At 44.9% G+C, this 21,460-nt stretch overlaps 1 protein-coding gene across 34 annotated transcripts in view; it reads left to right on the forward strand.

Moving 5' to 3' along the window:
- Window positions 1-273: 273 nt before the first annotated feature.
- The window catches only part of LOC111978135 (transcription factor 7-like 2), a 135,839-nt gene continuing 114,652 nt past the window's right edge, over window positions 274-21,460 (forward strand). For 15 of the 34 annotated variants that reach the window (XR_011481394.1, XR_011481395.1, XR_011481396.1 and 12 more), the window contains exons 1-3: window positions 274-906; window positions 1,061-1,127; window positions 1,281-1,405. Coding sequence is in view for 27 of the 34 variants with exons in the window: in XM_024007979.2 (XP_023863747.1) it covers window positions 718-906; window positions 1,061-1,127; window positions 1,281-1,405 (381 nt within the window). In the remaining 7 variants the exon portion in view is untranslated. The remainder of the gene's footprint in view (window positions 907-1,060; window positions 1,128-1,280; window positions 1,406-21,460) is intronic. The other 19 variants (XM_024007990.2, XM_024007988.2, XM_024007989.2 and 16 more) reach the window with 8 other exon arrangements.

Consider the following 21,460-nt stretch of genomic DNA (forward strand, 5'->3'; position numbering starts at 1 on the left):
CATACTGCTTCATGTAACCTGCCCCTACCCTATGAAGCAAATGTTGATATAGCCTAGATTGATTTAAGTTTATCCTGGAAAGCATGCGCAGTAAACTTTTGGCCCCTATGTCGTGGCTTTTCAAAATTGCTACATTTTGAAACTGGAGAAAATAAGGATGTGCTCTCTATTCATTTTCAGTGGGAGACCGCCCATATATTGAATCCGCATTTACAAGTAGGCTACTTCTGCCTATTTTGCTATTCCAGCACAAAAGCAAACGGGTGCTTCACTGTCCTGCGTTCCTCACCCAAACTGCCTTCTCTAACTGCACACTCGTCCGCCGGCTTCCTCCAGGCTTTTTTTTTTTCTCTCTCCCTATTTATAAAAACGTCACTTCAAGTCCCTCCCTTTTTGAATCTCATTAGTTTCTTGTGTGTTTCTCCCTGTCAATAATCCTGAATCCAGACTCTCTCTATTTCCATCCCTCTCTATCTGTCAATCAGCGCCGCCTTTGAACTGAAAACCACTCCGACCAACTTCAACTCACTCAATCCGAGCGGCTCAGCTCCATCTCCGGCTTCTTTTTCTGCCAAGATTCCCCTTCTTTTTAGTTTGTACTAACCGCCAGTGCTTGGAAAACGCCAATACAGACTCTAAACTTTAACTCGGATTCTAGATCACCAAGATCAAGGGTTTAAAACTTTGTGTTTTTGCCCCCCAAAATTGCTCGGGAAAATGCCGCAGCTCAACGGCGGTGGAGGGGACGATTTGGGTGCGAACGATGAAATGATTTCCTTCAAAGACGAAGGGGAGCAAGAGGAAAAAATTTCGGAGAATTTATCAGCAGAAAGGGATTTAGCAGATGTCAAATCTTCTCTTGTAAATGAATCAGAAACAAATCAAAACAGCTCGTCGGATTCGGAGGTYAGTGAAATAATCGTAATCGATTGTCCAGTCGGTATTTTGCAACCATTTACTTATTGTGCGCGAAATGTGKAGTGAAACCACGGTATTTAAGACGTAATGATTTCCCTATGTGTTTCTTTAATACAACCCCTGTGTTTCGTTGCATTTCAAGGCGGAAAGACGGCCTCCGCCTAGATCTGAAACTTTCAGGGACAAAACAAGAGAAAGTTTAGAGGAGGGTGAGTTTCTGCTTTTCCGTTCACGCTCTTGTCTCTTAGATTTTTACACAATGGCACTATATGAGCATACCGAATGAGTTTCTTCTGGAATCTCAGATGCATCAAAGTTTTCAAGGCACTTATAAAAGTTATTCTTTTCCCCCGCCATGTTAGCTGCGAAAAGGCAAGATGGAGGGCTGTTCAAGAGCCCACCGTACCCGGGCTATCCATTTATAATGATCCCCGATCTTACAAGCCCGTACCTTCCGAATGGATCACTTTCTCCAACAGCACGCACAGTAAGTTCGTTTATTTACACCTATACATTAGTGGACACAACCCAAGTAGCCCCTAGAGTAAACGCGCATTGTCACCCAGCTAGGTGTGTTTAGTTGTTAAATGTAGACAGAAGTTTCACAACTTATYAACTGTACAATGGCATGCATGTCGCTTGCAACACAGTGTTCCTGCATGTTTCTCTGAAGCCGATAGCATTCTATAGGAGCTCAATGCGTTTCCATCACCTCAAATAAAAACAATTGTATGCAAGGTCATGTGCATATGATGAATAATCTATTTATTGTTCACCTGTGATCAAATTATAATACAAAACATAAACATTKATTTTAATAAAAACATTTCAGTTTATAGTGGACAAGAAAAAATTATTCTTGTTCTTCTTCTTGTTATTGTATTATTATGTGAGTTTCAGATAGGCTACTTCTGGCTTTGATTTWATACTGCCCCCTAATATAATGTTGTACTGTGCCTTGGCTACGTTGTTTTCACAACATCATTGAAAACCTTTTTTACTTTAATGCTTAAAACTCATGACCCATTTAAACCTTCTTAGTACTGTATAATAACACCTAACACAGGTACGTTTAGATAAATATATCAGCATAAAGGAAACTCAGAAAAGCATCGAGAAGGAACCTTATAAAAACAAAACCAATGTGTTGATTAGTTTATTTAATTTGCATCTGTCTAACGGCAGTGACATTAGCTGAAAGAGGCCTGTCATTGACAGTTACTTTGAATATGCAGACATGAATATTTTTCCCTCAAACATTTAAATCTAAAATAATTGATGTATAGGCTGGAAATAATGTGAGAATTTTACATGCCACAGTGTTGTAGCCTGTGTACTGCTTGCATACCACTCTAGCTTGTAACGGGTAAACCATCGCTCTTAAAAGCATGTGCCATGTAAAACGTTATTTATGAATKAATTCATCTTATTTATTAGAGGCAATCAGCTTTGCTATAATTATGCAAACTTACTCAATTACTCGCCACCTCCAAGTCCCACTGGGCAATGCTTAAGCGGGATCATTTTCTAAACCGTTTTTATTTTATGGTTGCAATTACAAGTCATCGCTTTAGGACATGTCATCTAATTTTACAAGGTTAAGGCAAAAAAAATAGGCATTAGGAAATACGAACTTACCCCCATATATGCCTTTTGGTAATGAAATTAATATTTGTTTCCTCAATTTAGTGCATCAGGCACACCTTGAAAATCAACACACATGTGATAGGCAATGCAATGCATCCTTTTGTGTCAGGCACATTTTAAGCATGTCTTATAACATGTCTACAAAATAATTGCATAGCAATTTATTTTATTTAAAAAAAATGTTTTTATACATCTTATTGAATTATCTTGCTATTTGTATATTTTATGATTTGGTCTTTTATTAAATGTGTGTCTCGTGCATATTTGAGACCAATTGCCATTCTTTACCTTTAACACACACACACACACACACACTTTAAGCTGGCTTCTAGTTTCAACGTGGCATGGGTTAGTTTCTTTTTGTTCACTATAAACCCAGGTCCAGCACTAGCACACGTAACTTCCACATTAGAATGTGCTTATGTACTAAGCTGATAAGAATAAAGTCATGGAATGCCCTTGCACTGTAAGAAGATGCTGCTGCACATGTCTCAATCTGATCTCGGGTCTGTGTACAGTCTTCCTCCTATTGCCCATTAGTTCAGAGGTAATTCCTAATCAGGAACGTTMTCATATTAGCCTTTTTGGTCACTGTCATTCCCCATCACCTACCTGTATGTAGGATAAGATCATCTGCAAAAATAACATTTCAGAAATGCCTAGCGAACCGTGTTTGCTTTGTAATTGGTTTACAAAGCAAGGCGACATTGCACACGTGACATCATTTTATTGCACAAGTAGAACTGCACTATAATTGTGCTTTATTCTTCCCCTGAGAGTACGTCATACCTTTTTAGGCTGATGATGGTTTACCTACTGCACTAACCCAACCCTCCTTTTTGCACCGTGTGTGTCCAGCCGTTAGAGCTTTGATGTTTCGTGTCCGTTGTATTCATAAATGTATAGCATCAATAATTCACCTGGGCATTGATTATCTGTCTTTCTTCCTAACTAGTAACGAAGGCTGCGGAATATGACTAGTGCTGTGTCTGTGATTGGAAATGGCTAGCTCACTCCATTGTTATGTTACGGTTCTTTGATATAGCAGGCGTTGTCGGTTGTCCAATTTTCTAATTTAATCGATTTCCGGTCTCGTTGGTGCAGACGGTGKAATACTATTATTTTTGTAATTCATGTTTTGGCATGTGTGTGGACATTTTTGTTTTTTTGTTTCCATACCTTTAGGCATTTATTGGTCCAATGTGATACGATTGTGACGTTAGTGATGCTACGGTCTTACCACTTGAGTTCTCCTTTTTGTCAGCTGGCAGTGATCTTAACATTTCGGGCATGCCTTTCTATGCTTCCTGTGATTCCGTTACTGCATGTCTTTTTGAAGTGTGAGTGTGTGTGTGTGTGTGTGTGGAGGTCACTATAATTTGTCTGACCTCAGAGAGCTATAATGAGCGAGAGTTTGTTTTTCCAACCACCTAAGTCTAAAAAGCTGTACAATTTGGGATCATTTAGCAGTTTGACATGACGTTGTGCCCAGGGTGTTAGGCCTCCTGCCCTCTTCTCCTCTCTCTTCCCCTCATTCCTCAAATCCTTCCCCTCCCTCCTTTTTCAACCTCACACAAAGGTCTGCTGGTTCAGTAGGAGCAGGATGAATTGGTGAAGTGGCCTGGCCAGCTAACCCCCGGTGCCATACTGTTTCTTGCACATCTCGCTCCCTCTCTCTCTCTCTCTCTCTCTCTCTCTCTCTCTCTCTCTCTCTCTCTCTCTCTCTCTCTCTCTCTCTCTCTCTCTCTCTCTCTCTCTCTCCCTCTCTCTCCCTCTCGCTCTCTGCGATTGTGCAGATGCTAATGCTAACATGGGTCTTTCTGAAAAGGTGATGGGTTAGCTCCAGTGCTACGGGCTAACGTCACACCTCAACAGGTCTGCAGAGAGGCGAGAGAGCGGAGTTGCAAGAACTCTGGCATAGGGCTGCAGGGCCATAAATCTACTGGGTTTATTTACTGCCTCTCAGACTTTTGAATGTTAAGATATTTGACGCCACCCCTGGCCCCATAATTCCCGGGGCAAGCAGGCTTTTGGCTGGGGTTTTGGGTTTCGTTGTATAATTACGATTAGTTTTAAAAAGGAACAAAAAAAGAGAGAGGGAGAGAGAGAGAACACAACACCAAGATTCCACTAGTCTATTTAGAGTGGGAAGAAAGACGCTCCCGAAACCCGTGGCGATTCCACAGCAAGCTTGGCGAGAAGCGTTGTGTGGTTAGCTATACCAATAGCTTTTTTTCTCTCTTTTCTTTGTTTCACTTGTATTGCTGCACCACTATGTCTCCTATTGTGGTAGACCCACCTATTTAAAAAAWAATACTACTTGCCTTCACAATTAATGACATGCCATTTTTACATGTTTTTGGAGGGAATGGTGGATTTGTGGCAAGATTATTGCAATTAACATCCGGTTTAGTAGTTGTAATTGCACATCAGCCTGGAAATAGCGRCTAGCGTAATCCTTTGTGTTTATGTAGATGTGATGGTATGTCCAATATTTTAGAATTGACACAGACAGTATCTTTTTAAATATGTTAGCAGCATATGCATAACAATGGTATATGATGTGGATTATGTGTGTTCTGGTGCAGRTCTGAATGGCTTGTCCCTGCGAGGTGGGGAAAGATAGCTTCATGTGGATTTAGGGGATAGACCCAAACCTTATCAAATCGGCTTTACATGTTAATAGGACCTAATTGCTATCCGCAGGGGGTTCATGGCACTATGCGTCCACATTTTGTGTTTCACCTCGCAAAACGCACTCCGAATTTATTAAGGTTGTGATCCTTTTGTCCTGCAAATCACTTTTGTTTACAAAGTATAGTGGAAGCAGGACCCGCTCTCTCTCCCCCTCTCTCTCTTTCTCTCAATCTTTCCTCTCCCCCRCTTCCACTTCTCTGTTCCTCTCATCCCATGCAAGGAAAAGAAAACATCTTTATTTTTCTTGAGCTTGATAAACACATAAAAAGTGCAATCTGTTTTGGATTTGAGGGAGTTAAGTTGGGGAGCAAAMTTTGGCACCATTAAACAAAAATTGGGGCCTGCTAGACATTAGCGGCGCACAGCACATTCTCTCAGCTTAATTAGTCCAAACTGTAATTGTTCATGGTCTGCCAATAGGAGTAATGCTCAGGAAAAGTGGAGTTGCACTAAATCGGCCCACGGCTTTTAAAACAATAAATCACTCGCATATTTGTGCCGTGATTCAGATGGAGTCTCGACCTCTCCCATCTCGACATGTGGTAAATTGTAAAGTCAATGAATCGCAGATGTAGAGAAAGAGGAGGAGGGGGGGTTAGAGAGGGAGAGTACAGTAAGGTTTTGTTAGCGCCTGGTGAATGAATGGAAAAGATTTGCGCTGTAAATATTTACAGAGATTTTTTTTTTTTTTTCGTTGGCAGGGCTTAATTGTCTTATGCTGATGATGTTGGCAGGCTGAGCTGTGTGAAAGCATACAAAACTCTCCATCGGTTGGTTTGAAACGACACACAGGAAGAATAAGTCAGTCCAACACGTTTGTGGGCGTGTTTTTAATTTGGTTTTTAAATACTGGGATGGGAGTWGTTCCCTACTGGTTGTGAATAAAGTTTGGGTATAGTTCTTGCGTCTTTTGTCCCCTTCTGTTTACCTATCAAACCTATGCGATGGGTCTTTGTGTAATAGAACTCTAAATCTAAGGTTATCAAAAAGGTGATGGATTTCATTCAATTGTAACAGACCAAGAACTGAAATATACAATGTTTCTTCCTCAGTAGAACTGCAGCTGGTAAAGCAAATTGCATAGACTACCGACAAAACACTTTCACCCCTAACCTTCCACTTCCCTATCGCTGGGCCATACCGCTGTATGCTATTCTGTTAAAAAAACAGCATTGGCTTAGCAGCTGTGGACTGGTGCTCTCCTCTTCTTCCCCTCCWCTCWCCCCCTCTCTCCCTATCTCRCTGTCTCTGTCTCCCATGCATTTCCATAAAGCTCAACACAAAGATCTCACTGTACATCTGGAATGCAACTTTTGTCATCTGTTAAATATAGTCTTGCTGCCGGCCCACAGGGCTCGGGGCTCTCTGAAACATGGAAATCTAACGATTGCCTATCTGTGGGTGTGTGTTTGCATGTGTGTCCCATATATGTACGGCACAGTATGTGCATGCAATATGCACTCATATATTTGATATTCTATGCTCCCTAGATCCGGCACATGTAAAATGCATGGATGCTCCCTGAATTTCAAGGGGCAGTTCTTATGGTTCTTTGTTGTACTGTCCTTATACCTTTAAATTGTTCTGATACAWATGCACGTGTTGGGTGCGTCGGATGAGTTAGCCCCGGACTGCTAGTCGAGATGTCAAGGCTTACCTTGCAGGCAATGACTCCTTAGATAGACCATCTCACCCCTTTATTCTGTAATTCTACTGAAGCTCAAAGATTTCTTTCTCTTTCCATCAATTATAGAATCAATATAGTTTAGAGCAGGTTGTAGCAGGGGGTTGTATTCCTTTACAATAGAGCTGGGGTTTTGCACTGCAACCAGTACAAAGATACCATTTTTGGGGTATTTGGATCCCTATTAGCTGTTGTAATATCAGCAGCTCCTCTTTCTGGTGTCCACAAATAGCTCTGTGGTACATCTGTAGTATTGATTGTCTGTCTAATGATCATTTCATGATCATCCTACCATAGACCTTTTTATAGGGAAAACCTGTATCATTAAGTGTGTTGCATTTTTCAAATGTATGTGCAAGGTATTTTACTGTATGTTTTTGGGGGGAAATAATTATTGATGCTATTATTGATAACATTTAGACTAGGTATATTTCTTTTTTTGTCTGTGTGCATATTTCCATAAACTCATTCATTCAAGCCCAGCAGCGAAAGGAGTTTACCAGCGGCGTGGGAGAGAATGCGTTGGGTGGGGGGGGTTAAGAAAAGCGGGAAATGCGTCCAGCGATGTGTGTATGTGTGTGTGTGTGTGTGTGTGTGTGTGTGTGTGTGTGTGTGGGGGGGTCGCACAAAGGCCGGTTGAATAGGGCGCATAATTGCTGTTAATGCTGGGCAATGAGAGCAGCGACAGTTCCTGGTTAATGTCCAAATAATAGTGCTTCCAGGCCTCACATTTATCCCCCCCCKAAAAAAAACAGCGGGACTAGGAGAAGAGGGGGGGGCAAGTTTATTGCCGAGCTTGACGGACAGGCCATGTGTGTGGCTTTTCCTCTTAATGAATCTGGCCAGTTCTCTACAGTATTTACCTCCTCCTGTGTCCACGTCTCATCATCAAAATGTCCGCCCTAAAAGCGTTGGTGGGCGAGAGGATTGTGTGACTGTGGGGGAATTTGGTGGTGCCAGGCATATGTTTGGATTGGAGTGTGTTTGGGGAGGGTCAAAGTGCAGAGTGCTTTCTGTTGGGAAAAGAGCTGCCTCTCTGACCCTTTTATGACGAGTGATAGGAGTGGTTGAGTTTTCCATTGGAGTGTCTGTGTTTGAATGTGCTCGTGCGCGCATGCGTGTGTGTGCGCGCGCGTGTGTGTGTGTGCGTGTGCGCGCAGCTCGCACGCCTGTGTGTCTGCGGTTTGTGTAACACTATCACAACCCCTAATGATCATGTTGGGCTATATAATAACTAGCCGTGCCAATGTGCAGCGATCACCTGTGGTAGGCCAGCCTTTTATGGATGCGGTAGAACGCTCTAGAATGTTCCATTGTGCGGAAATCTCACTCAGGAGAGCTTGGTGTTTTGGGAGAAGTGATTATGAATAATTGCCTGCAATGTTTGGAGAAAATATGTGAACCCTTTAGGACTTATTCATCCCTGTAGCATCTCACCATTGTTATAAACTACAACAAACTTATAAGTGTATTTTTAACTTGAAAGGGAAAAGAAATTGCATATATAAAGTCATTGTCATTACAATATTAGGTCCTGCGTTAAAAGATGCAGCAGTCTTACCAGTGTATCCTGTTATGGTTATTATCTGCTGTATTTAATGTATTCACAAATGTCAAGGGTTTCTGTATTTGTAAGGAGCATAGATCATTTGACATCCTTGAGATGGGTCTGTCTGTCCAGTTTGTGATTGCAATTTTTTGTTTATTTGGATAATCTGGACCCAAACCTTTTAAGATGTGAGGGACCGTTTTGTATTAAACGCATAATTGAGAAGGGAAAGGTGATAAAACTATGCATTTTTTATATTCTAATTAAACTCTTAATTGTTGGAGGATAAGCTCTGAGGAGTGCTGTGTGTGTGTGTGTGTGTGTGTGTGTGTGTGTGTGCTGTCTCTTATACACATCTAGATGTGTATAAGAGACAGGTGTGTGCGAGCACTAATGAGGTGATTGTTTGCTTTTTTGCTGTTAAAGGTTGGTTCATAACTGCTTGAAAAGCTGAGGGAGTTTTAGAGCCACAGCAGAAATAAATTCATCTGCTAATCTCCAGATTATTGTGGGATTTAGAACAAAATGTTGTGGAGATTACTGTATGTAAAAATGCACAAGGCTAATGAAATGTAAGCCCTTTGCACACACGCAATGTGGAGTACTGAGAGAGCGTCCGGGTCTGTGCACCAATTTCCCAAAAGATTAAGAGCAAATTTCCAGTGTCCACTCTTTTGCTGCCCATTAGAAATCTATTTGCACACAATAATATTGCCCCTCTTAAAAGGACAGCTTTGGGTATAGTAGATAACATATCATGAGAAGTACTGGTCACATGGGCACATGCTATAGTGYGCTCCTAGTAGGCTGTAGAGTAGATTGAAAACCACATCTCATTCTGTTGTGGGATATAATTGTATGTTGTGGTCTGTGTGTTTGAGTAGGTGGGGGGGGGGGGTCGTTTGTGTGAAAAGCATAGGTTTAAATCTCCCTAATGCACTCTACTCCACTGAGGAAGGGGGTCAGCAGTGTTTAGGGTCAATTCCAAACGTGAGGAAATTGACTCCCAGCACTGAGTGAATTGTCAATTGGCTCCCCAAGGGGTCAAAGTGAATTGAGTGTCTGTTTGGACAAGTGGCCCGAGGTGGGATGAGTGGCCTTCGCTGTCAGCCAGAGGGGATGGATGCGGACTGAGGACCAAATCAACTGAAAAGCAGAGGGAATTTTGCCCTGTTGAAGTGGAGGACAATTGGATTCAGCAAGGTTYAAATAAGGTTTGGGTTTAAATCATGACCTGTTGTTCACAGTCATATAGCACTAAGATCGATATCTACAGGGAAAAGGAAGTCGACTCTGATTTTCTATATTAGGCCTATTATAGTGATATAACAGGTTTCATTGACAGTCAATTGAAAGGATTTACATGATGTCATAATAATGGAAGATAAAAAGGAAGATTTTTGAGACCTTAAGTGATTTCTGAAATATTGAACGTGGTCSACATAATCGACAGTAAGCGTCTCGGTCGCCATCGTGTCATTTTGCGGGGGTGGACAATGAGTTGTCATGTGACCGGCCCTTGTGACGTCTGTCACGGTGCCCTTTAGATAGAGGAGTTTTTTTAATCTTCCCCTTTACTTCCCCTCTATCTTTATGGAGCACCGTGCTTTGCATTTTTCAAATACCAATAAAGATAAATTGCTGGCTTTGTCATAACAGGTGGTGTTGAGTGGRAAGATTTCAGTTTTAACTCTTGATWTTCTGGTTAGCTCATCTGGCTATGCCCAGGTGACTACCCTACCATTGTATGTGACCAAATAAAACCCAATTCAGACATCACACTGGTCAACGTAAACCTGTTATGGCCATTATGTATTTAAATATGTATTTATCTTTGGAGGATGACCCCGAGGACTTTTTGACTTAACACTGAGTCTCTCTCTGGTCTGCCCTGCACTGAGGRCTCAGTGGAGAGCAGCTGCTCTGGTAGGGCCAGACGGCCGGAGGAATTCTCTGCTGTTTAAACAGTGGGTCGTCTCAGTGCCGGCCTGAAGGACCGGAGGGGAAGGAAGTTCCTCTGTGTTTACATAGCTGAATTGTCCTGTGGGCCCCAGTGTGTCTAATGCACTACTGTTCAAACACAACACAAGTGTAGAGACGAACCCCACCAACACCAGTGTTCACAGCTATGGCGTGGTCTGTCTGTGTGTGGTTGCTCACCACCCTCATTTACCAGATACCACAACCATGGCCGGCTGTTGTTTCTTCAACCTGGAGGTTTGCGTGATTGATATGAAAGAATTGCGAGGTTTGAGTTGAGAAAGAGTGGGGATTAGATAGATAGCTCCACCAAGGCCTTGCCTACTGGCCCGCCAGACATTGACATACAGTGAAGTCATCAGACTAATTGTTGTTCGTATTACCTGTTATGATCCGATGACAAATCTCCCTCACTCCCGCCATTGGAGCGGAAAATGTAGCCGCTATTGGCATGATGTTAGCAAGTGCGTAAACTGCGTTTCAACAAGATGGATAAATGCAATTATTGGCCAGACCTGAGGAGGGGGAAATCCATTTAAAGCCTGTAACGCTAAGCAGAGGTCATGGTTAATTCATTTGGCCAATTTATGGGTGATGTATGAGTGTCGGGGCACATTAGTCAGGGYGGGGGAGTTGGGCCTCAGTGTCCGTCCGCCTGTGTGTGTGTTCCGGGGGGAGGTTGGTGTTGAGAAGCGCCGCTGTAGAAAAACACAGTCTCCTTGGGACAAGACTCCCGTGTTTTCTCCTCCTCCCTACCCCCTCCTCCCTCTGCCTGCCATTTCGGCAGATAATACAAATGGGCCCTCGGCAGGGAAACGACAAAAAGATACACTGAGTGCAGAAAGCGGGACTGCTGTGCAAATGAGGCGGGGAAAGGGGCGGTGGTCGGCCATGTGGCAGAGTGAGCACCGGCAGCATCTCCATACCAGGGGCTGCAGCACTCAATCAGGCTCAGTCCTCTGCCCCAGCACCCAGCTTGAACCCTAACCCCCCCCAAACTCACTATATAGCGCACATAAAGTATATTATGGGTAAAGAAGCACTAGTAATGGTAATAGTAGAAGGATTCACAGTAGCTGCAGCAGTGTCAGTTGTAGCTGTTGTTGGACTGTACAACTCAATTACACACTCTCTGACCCAGCTAGACTTTGATACTCTCAGTGAACTCAGGGGAGTTTACAATTAAGTTACAGTTACAGCGTGGATTCCGACGTTTACTCCAGGCACACAAGGCTCAGGGCCTCAGCCCCAGGCAGTCTTACCTATCTGTGCTTCTCACTGTTCCCTTAAAAAAACAACGCACTGTACAGGTAACTGCCAAAATAAAGGAAACACTCTGAGTAAATGAGGGATACAAACTATACTGAAAGRAGGTGCTTCCACACATATGTGGTTCCTGAGTTAATTAAGCAGTAAACATCCCATTGTGCTTAGGATCATGTATAAAATTACTGGGCAGGCCATTATTTTGCCTATCATGGCTATGCCCCCATAGGATGACAATGCCCCCATCCACAGGGCACGAGTGGTCACTGAATGGTTGATGAGCATGAAAACGATGTAAACCATATGCCATCTCATTCACCAGATCTCAACCCAATTAAACAGCAATGGGAGATTCTGGAGCCTGAGAACGTTTTCCACCASRYTCAACAAAACACCAAATGATGGAATTTCTTGTGGAAGAATGTTGTCGCATCCCTCCAATGGAYCTCCAGACACTTGTAGAATCTATACCAAGGCGCATTGAAGCTGTTCGGGCTCATGCTGGCCCAACGCCCTATTAAGACACTYTGCTGGTGTTTCCTTTATTCTGGCAGMTACCTGTATGTTACACAACTCTCATAGAAGTGTTTATTTTTTAAAACAGTGGACCAATCGTCTTGTCTCTCTCACAATCTCTAGCCTATTTAAAATGGAAAGATTTGGCCTGCTCTGTACACAGTCATTGTCTCCCGAGAGAGAAACCACTCGACAGTTACGCAAGTCGAGCGCTATGCAAAAAAAAAAAAACGGTGGTCACAGCAGAGACTGCGGGAAGCAACATTTTACAGCTCCAAGCCACAGATTGAATCTGAGAGACATGAGGGCATCTCTAGCGATGGTATTGAGGCTTTGTAAGTGGTCTGGATAACACTTACGTGCCTCTTGGTTAGGATATTGCAGCGCCTGTAGTCTACTGTATGTGTGTGTGCTGTAGTCAGGAGATGGGGGTTCGTGTTTTTCACCTGACTTCCAGGCAGCTTTAGTTTCTGTGGGAATGCTGGGACTTGTCAGAGACAGGTGTCAGAGCTGCCTGCCATGGCGCTCACCCTGCCACACACACAGCAGCTGGGAGAGCAGGAGTCCATGGCCGTGGCGAGGGGGTAAGGAGACGTCATTCGGTGGACTTCTTCACCCTAATCTCAGCAGGGATCAGTTGGTCTGAAACTACTGTAGTCCCATTGCTTAGTGTTGTTAGTAAGCCACTGGATGCTACTACTGTGGACCAGTATTGACATTTGATTGTGTAAGGATGTGGGTCAGTTTGCAGTATAGGCCTAGTGATTGGAGCTGTAGACTCAGGTCCTTCCAGCTTGCCAGAGCAGAAGCTGGTGGTCCTGTATGACTCAGTCGGTAGAGCATGGCGCTTGCAACGGCTGGATCGTCGGTTCGATTCCCAGGGCCACCCATACGTAAAATGTATGCACGCATGACTGGATGTCGCTTTGAATGAAAGCATCTGCTAAATGACCTGTATTATTATAATATATTATAATATATTAGTTAACGTGTCTGCTATTCCCCCACACTATAACGCCGATATCATGGCAGAGTTGGAGATTACAACGGGGAACTCTTTTTTTCCAGGGCCACAGAGTGGATGTGCATGAGAGACTAACTCTGCCCACCAACCCTACTCCTCCTCGTCCTGTAACTTGGCCTGCGGGATCGCTTTGCGGACCTCCGCATTTTCTGAATCGCTCTGGAAGAATCCCTCTTTCTCAATTTGACATGTGGTTGGTAACATCCAGCCATCCTCCCTCCTTCCCAGTCGCTCACACACGCCCTCTTGAGAGAACATCTGCTGACCGCGCTCTATAGGCCAAGGGAATTCCTCACCCCGACTCAAAGAAACTGCTTGGAACTTTTCTATCTGTTCTGAGGGTCGTTTTACAGCAGAGGTCGTGCCACTCGACGCAACTGTTCCCATTTAGCGGGGAGCTGTCGGTCTTATTGGGGTTGTGAGGGGGACAAATGTTTTTCACAGCCATTATATACGGATTCAGAATTGTCCTCGTCTGAAAATGACTCAACCTGGCGAGTCAGTCTCAGCTTGACCGAGTCAGTCTCAGCTTGACCGAGTCAGTCTCAGCTTGACCCGTATATATATCCCCCTGGAAGTTCCTGTGCTGGTTTAGCCCATGTTGCTCCTTTCTAATCGAGGAGAAGAGGTGGGAGTCACCATAGTGTTCTTGTTGGGTTGGAAAACGTTTGTGTTGCATTGATCTTCTCCTTGTCCCTGTGATGGTTAGGGTAGATTAATAGCCCTCCTCCGGCCTGTTGGGCTCCAGCCCCCAGTGGCATGAAGCTCCGTATACATGTCGAAGAACATGACACCCCAGGGTGCAACCAATCAGGGCAAAATATATACCCAATGACCAAACGGGCAGCCAATCAGCCAGAGGATTTACAACCRGAAAGACCAAAGCATTTATCTCTCTTGGCTCGATTAAAGTCTAAGTTCGAGTATTTATACGAGCATCGGTGCAGCAATATTTGTGCTATTAAGTTCTAGCCTAAACTAACCAGGATTTGTGTCTTCATTGGTTTTGGCCGTGACATTTAGTAYTAGTATCAATATCAAATCAATATCAGTATCAATGTTGGTTTCAAGCATGTCTGAGTAGCCAACACATTCGAGCTGATTGGCCAGAGATTGAGATGCTTGGGGAGCTGTGATCAGAGACGCTGGGAAGCCAACCTCTAATTATTCACAGAAGCCATTGGCAGGAAGAGCGAAGCATCGGCAGGTTGGACACTGAGCAGAGCTCGCTCACTGCTGGGTTTTCAGGAAAGGAGCCGAGCCTCGGGATGTTCCCCAAAGACAACTGCTGGGCCCAGAGAAAACCATCAACCAAATGTCTTCCCCCTCTGCTTTTAAAGGCCCAATGCAATCAAAAACGTGCTTTACCTCTGTTTTATATATTTTRCCACACTGAGGTTGGAACAATACTGTGAAATGTCAGCCAGTTTTGGTGGGATGGAGTAAATGGCCACTTTAAAATGTGCAGTTTTATAACACAACACAATGTTGGAGGTACTGTGCGTGCAATTGGCTGCCTCCAATGTCATTCTATAGAATTTGGCCGTACGTCCAAATTGTGTAATAAAGCCCTTTTGTGGGGGAAAACTTTTCTGATTGGCTGGGCCTGGCTCCCCAGTGGGTGGGACTGGTTGCCTAGTGGGTGGGCCTATGCCCTCCCAGGCCCACCCATTGCTGCACCCCTGCCCAGTCATGTGAAATCCATAGATTAGGGCCTAATGAATTTATTTCAATTGACTGATTTCCTTATATGAACTGTAACTCTGTAAAATCTTTGAAATTGTCACATGTTGCTTTTATATTTTTGTTCAGTATAAATTGCTCTTGTTATGTGGTTTACCAAACTAGGGTGTTGGGAGCCGACATGTTTTTCATAGGCCCATGATTTTGGTTCCTTCATGAAAAATAAGGGTCTGTTTTCACTGGCCCTGWATATAGTATTATAGATAGATAGATATTTTTGAAAACTAACACCGCCCTGCGCTTGTGTTCTTCACGCTGTTTTGATCTCTGTCACAGATGCTTGGCAAGAGGCACATCTGCTCRCCCCACCCCACACTTGTAGCACAAATCCTGTTTTGTGGTGTTTTTGTGTGCCATAATTGAGCAAATAACATCAGTAATGATTCAATTGGGCATAAAGTAATTGAGAGGCGGCCTGCTTGCCATCTGTCTGGTGAGATTACTGTTTCTGTGTAATTAAAAGTGTGACCTTGTGGCCATGGTGAGAGGTGCCAGTGGGCAGTCAGAACCACAGGCCTGGACTGGGCTCTTTTCTTTTAAGAGGGGATGGGGGTAGTGGCGGTTTAGCAGGGCGGTAAATATAGCACAGGGCAATAGAGTGGAGCTAAAGTGGCATTCTCCTTTACATGGGATGTGCCCTGTATACACACAAGTACTGGTCCGTGTCAAAGCCCCAAAACCTGCCACAATTTGTAGGGGGAGAGAGGAGCCCRACAAAGTCGTGGTGATCCTTGTGTGCATCCAGTGTAACCACGAGAGGGCGGAGAGGTAGGGGAGATGAGGGGGATCTGTTTTTGCTCTGCTTTCACGTGTGGTTTTGTTTTGACTCCTGGGGTTCAGTTTCCCTTGGACAGTGTCCAGAGACTACAGAGCCTGCWTTTTGCACCCCTCCTCCACAACGTGAAGGGGTCTGTCAGACCTGGAATTGGATTTGAGATTTGATCTTGTTGCATGTAGTAAACAGGGCATTATAGACAAGGAGATGGGGTTAATGACTGTGTGTGTGTGTGTGTGCGCGCGCGCGCGCGTGTGTGTGTGTGTGTGTGTGTGTGTGTGTGTGTGTGTGTGTGTGTGTGTGTGTGGTGTGGTATGCATATTCTCTGCACCCTCATTGTGGTAACACACACTCAGATCAGGAAAGGAACTAAAACAACTATACCATGATTACACATAGCCTACACACACACTCACATACAAAAACAGGATGCATGGCTGAAAAAGACATTAGACCATGTTACCAGTGTGGGCTGGAAGCCGTCTTGCAATACTTCCGCTAAGACGGTGAGGGGAGAGAACAAAAATAACAGTTTTAATTACTATGGTTTGCTATGGTGCTGCCACAGTGTGGACGGCAGGCCCGGGTGAGGTGGCACCGGCCATAGGGGACCGAGACTGGGCGAGCCTCCAGGAGAATTACAGGGTGCTCAGGGCAAGAAATAGATCTGGCGGCCTCCACTACCTGCCACACCTTCAGCTGTCTGCCTGCTCCACTTCAACTGTCTGCCTGCTCCACTTCAGCTGTCTGCCTGCTCCACTTCAGCTGTCTGCCTGCTCCACTTCAGCTGNCTGTCTGCCTGCTCCACTTCAGCTGTCTGCCTGCTCCACTTCAGCTATCTGCCTGCTCCACTTCAGCTGTCTGCCTGCTCCACTTCAGCTGTCTGCCTGCTCCACTTCAACTGTCTGCCTGCTCCACTTCAGCTGTCTGCCTGCTCCACTTCAGCAGTCTGCCTGCTCCACTTCAGCTGTCTGCCTGCTCCACTTCAGCTGTCTGCCTGCTCCACTTCAACTGTCTGCCTGCTCCACTTCAGCAGTCTGCCTGCTCCACTTCAGCTGTCTGCCTGCTCCACTTCAGCTGTCTGCCTGCTCCACTTCAGCTGTCTGCCTGCTCCACTTCAGCTGTCTGCCTGCTCCACTTCAGCAGTCTGCCTGCTCCACTTCAGCTGTCTGCCTGCTCCACTTCAGCTATCATCCCTGAGCGCTGCTGTTGCATCTCTTCCCACTTTCCACTAACTATTGCTTCTCCGGCGATAATTGGAGAAAGGTACTCCCACATACGAGGCCTGTTCCTTCAAAGTATCTTTGTTTCACGTAGTCAGTGTTTCAGTCAATAGACCTGTGTAGGGGTAGGCCTAGACATTCACCATATGAGGAAAAAAAACATATGTTTTCAGTGTAGCAATATTTGGGCTATGTTTCTAGATTTGACGTCTTTTTTTCCCTTTTCAGTGTTTTGTTGTACTTTCTACCTCTCGGGTTATATGTGTCTCTTCTTCTTTACGTCTCTTCCACTCTTCCTCTCCCCTTGCTCTCTCACTCACAGTGTATGCTCTGATTACCTCTCCAAACTGGCAATAAGTTGATTGCTTTACAGAGATGATGTAAGCCCTTGCCCTAGGGTACATCAGGTTGGATTTCTCCTGCTTTATCTTGTAAAGCCTAAATTAACAGCTGGTTTGGTTTGAGTTCTTCTGGATCTGACTAAAGGATTAGGCTTCGTTCTCATGTGAGTCGATCTAGTTAGATTTATTGCAGGTCTATCAAAAAAGATCAATGGGAGTCCTTTTTGAAAAGTAAATCCTTAATCGTTCTTTGCACTTAGGTGTCATCATTGGGACTTTTTTTCTCTCTCACACGCCCCCCGTCCTATTCCCCCCGTCCTCGTCTATCCTCCTGTCTTTTCTTCCCCCTAACCCGTCATTGATAGGGAGGAAACTAGCGATCTGCCTTGTCGATGGATGGTATTCTGCGGTATCACCCGATGGATTTTTCTCTTGCTCATTAGCGATCCATCACGGCGAGGCAGACTGAAGCCGAGATTTAGCAACACAAGCCCTGATCACACCTGAAACATGCCCCACCTGCTAATTTCCTTTTTATTTTCAAGTTCATCCACCCATTTCTGGTCATGGCCAGAATGTAAAATTTACGTAAAAAGTAGATTTTTTTCCTTCATTTTAGCTAACCCTAACCATTTTCCTAAACTTAACCTAATTATCCTAACCTGCTACGTTAATTCTCCTAACCTGCTACGTTAATTCTCCTAACTTGCTACATTAGTTCTCCTAAACTTAACCTAATTATCRTAACCTGCTACGTTAATTCTCCTAACCTGCTACTTTAATTCTCCTAACCTGCTACGTTAATTCTCCTAACCTCTACATTAGTTTCCTAACTGTTACATTAGTTCCCTAACCGCTACTTAGTTCTCCTAAGCGCTACGTTAATATATCCAGACTGCTACATTAGTTCTCTTAACCTGCCTACATTAGTTCTCCTAGCCTGGCTACGTTAGTCTCCTTAACCGCTACGTTAGTTTCTCGTAACCTGGCTACGTAGTTCCCTAACCGCTTCGTTACTTCTCCTAAGCTGCTACGTTAATTCCCTAACCTGCTCAAAATTCTCCTAACCTGCTACGTAATTCTCACTAACCTGCTACAGAAAGTCAAAAACTGTATGCCCTCTAGCCATGAACCCCATTTCTGGCTCTTCCCCACAGTGCAGCCATCACTCAGGTTTGCTCTAGTATGGATACAGAGCCAGAACAGTTACTTTTCAACCATCTGGATACAGTTCATCTGGTGTTGCCATCCTTGCCTTGAAATCAAGACTAGGGCATAGGTTAATATAGAGAAAGTGGCATGTTGGATTGTTATTCTTGTAGAAAATCCTTTAGTCATAGGGAAATGGTTCATTATGTTGTCAAGGGGATTGTCTGCAATATCGAATGATCTACCTTTTGTGTGCTGCATTTCTCTATGCTATATGCAKTATTTCCCAATGAAATTCAATAACCTAAACTAACAATTTTCTTAAAGGTCAATGAAAGCCGGAATGTCTTATAGATTGGACATATTGGTGCTGTATGCGACTGAATAGCAGCACAGGTCTTTTCCTTCAACTATCCTTCAGCTATTCATTTACATTGGGAAGGGCCCCATCTGTTTTGTGTTTACATACAATACCGTAGCACTTGAGCAATGGGATACTTTTGTAGTTCTTGTCGACAAGTTCTATCATAATGTATACATGCAGCCACTCATAACCTAGGCTTACTTGTACTCAGACACACAAAGATGTGGAAATACACTAAGTCCAGAGGACCTGGCAGCTGTTGCGAAACAAGATCCGGACATGTTTTATGTCCCCCCCCCCTCCCCTACTCTCTCTCTTTCTTTCCTCTCTCTCTCTCTCTCACTTTCTCCTATTCCTCCAACAGCGGGCTGATTATGTCGTACCTCCATTCTTTTTTTCCCCACTCCTCCCTCTCTCAAGGCCATGTCTCTTAAGGAATCTGTAACTTGAAGAATGGGGCTGTGGCGGTGACCCAAAGGGTAGATGAACAAACCTGGCCGACGTTGATACTGGCTGGGCTTTTAGATGGACGTAAGACTGCGTACATGTGTCTGTTTGTACGCTATTCCGTGTGCTAGTTGATTTATAGATGGCAGGATGGTGACCTGCATGGATGGTAGAGTTCTCTCAAGGATGGCTCCTCCCATAGAGGAAGCGATGAAAGGATGAACATGTTTTCCACCCTCCTCATTCATCCTCAACGGTGCACCTCCATCCTCAACGGTGCACCTCCATCCTCAACGGTGCACCTCCATCCTCAACGGTGCACCTCCATCCTCAACGGTGCTGCACTACCCGAGGTGTCCTTTACCTCGCACCACTTTGGAGTTGTCAGCTTTATTAGATCAGATGTGTGTGTGGTTCTGTGTGTGTGTGTGTGTGTGTGTGTGTGTGGTGTGTGTGTGTGGTGTGTTGTGTGTGTGTGTGGTGTGTGTGGTGTGTTGGGTGTGTTGGTGTGTGTTGTGGTTTGGTATTGAAATGAAAAGCTTTGGGGCCGGATCATCTCAGTCAGGTGTGTCCCCCGAGTATGAGCTGCATGCAGGACCCAGGCGTGAGGGGTGGGCTTGTGGGGGAAGACTCGACGAGAATCGTGGAAGAAGGGCTTTGCGTAGCCGCTGACCTCTAATCCAGCCTGAAGCCGGCCTGGGGTGTATGGGTTGTGTGCACTGGTGGTGTGGTGTGGGTGGTTGGTGTGTGCTTTGTATGTGTGTGTGTGTCTGTGTGTGTTGTTGTGTGTGTGTGTGTGTGTGTGTGGTGTGTTGTGTGTTTTGGTTTGTTTGGTGTTAGTTGTTTTTTCTAGCAGGTTTGTCCAATTTCAGCACACCTCTGCTACAGTAATTTGGCCCAGCTGTGTGGTGTGTGGTGTGTGTGAGTTGGGGGTGGTGGGTGTGCGGTGGACTTCTGTGAGAGACACACAGCATTTCATCCCACCGTGTTAACTGTAGTCCTCACTTTAACAGCACACTGATATTATGAGAGAACGACACACGCCTCACCCCTTGATGTTGGAAAGCAATGGGGGGTTGGGGAAGCCGGTTGGTCTGCACTGCTGATTGGGATGCGGTGCATGGGTAACAAACACTGCCAGTACCCCCCGACCCCCTCATCAGTATCAAACCAATGCCTATTTCTCTGATTCAAACACACATTATTATTTACCTCCCATTCTAGCTAAAACAACCAGAGTCAAGCAGCCAGTTGCATCCCACCGTTCATCTAAGAGTGACCTTTACTATTTAGCCCACACATCTCTTCAAGCTTGCTCTCTCTTGCATCTCCCCACACCCCGTCTCCCTCTACTGCTCTCCCTCTCTCGCCTTCTCGTCCGTCTCCCTCCCGCTCCTCACTCTCGCACCTCGTCTCTCATCTCCCCCGTCTCTCCTAGCTTTGCTCTCTCTTGCCTCTCTCACCACTCCGCTCTCCTCTCCTGTCTCTTCCCTCTCTGGCCTTTCCTCTGTCCCGTCTCCCTCCCTCCTCTCTCTGACTCTCGCACCTGTCCTCTCCACCGTCTCTCCCTAGCTGCTCTCTCTTTTTTTTTTTGGCGAGATTTACCATAATCACAGCTGGGCCAAGCTAAGAAGCCTGGGCTTCCCCACGCCACACTCCAAAGCCTTTGATCCTCTTGCTTTTGGAGGTAACATCAAAAGGAGAGCAAGAACAGGCCAGCTACTAGCTGTGAAGTCACATGTTCAATGATGGCTTGCTGAGGGCTTCTTTTCTCCCTCCCCCGCGCTGCCACTGCTTCCCCCCAGCTGGACCGCAAACACACAGTTTTAGCTTCAGGTTGTTTCTAGAGATGTTGTTAACCTTTATGGGACCTATCTGGAACAAAACGACGAAGCAAAAAAGAACCTTTATGCAATCTGTATACTACGTCACTATAGGTGTATACATAGCTTTATCATATAAGTGATTTCCGGTGCCAGGATCTAGCTTTTTTCCCCGAAAATCTCCCAATTATTGCCGAGGGTGCTTTCAGTGCTGGCCCTCGTTGACATAAGAGAGGACATTACTTCGTCTTGTTGCTACGCGCGCATGTTCAGGTTGTATTCACTGCCCCCCGGAGAGAAGCTGTCCCAGAATG

The sequence above is a fragment of the Salvelinus sp. IW2-2015 genome, linkage group LG18, assembly GCF_002910315.2.
Source record: "Salvelinus sp. IW2-2015 linkage group LG18, ASM291031v2, whole genome shotgun sequence".
Taxonomy (NCBI): domain Eukaryota; kingdom Metazoa; phylum Chordata; class Actinopteri; order Salmoniformes; family Salmonidae; genus Salvelinus; species Salvelinus sp. IW2-2015.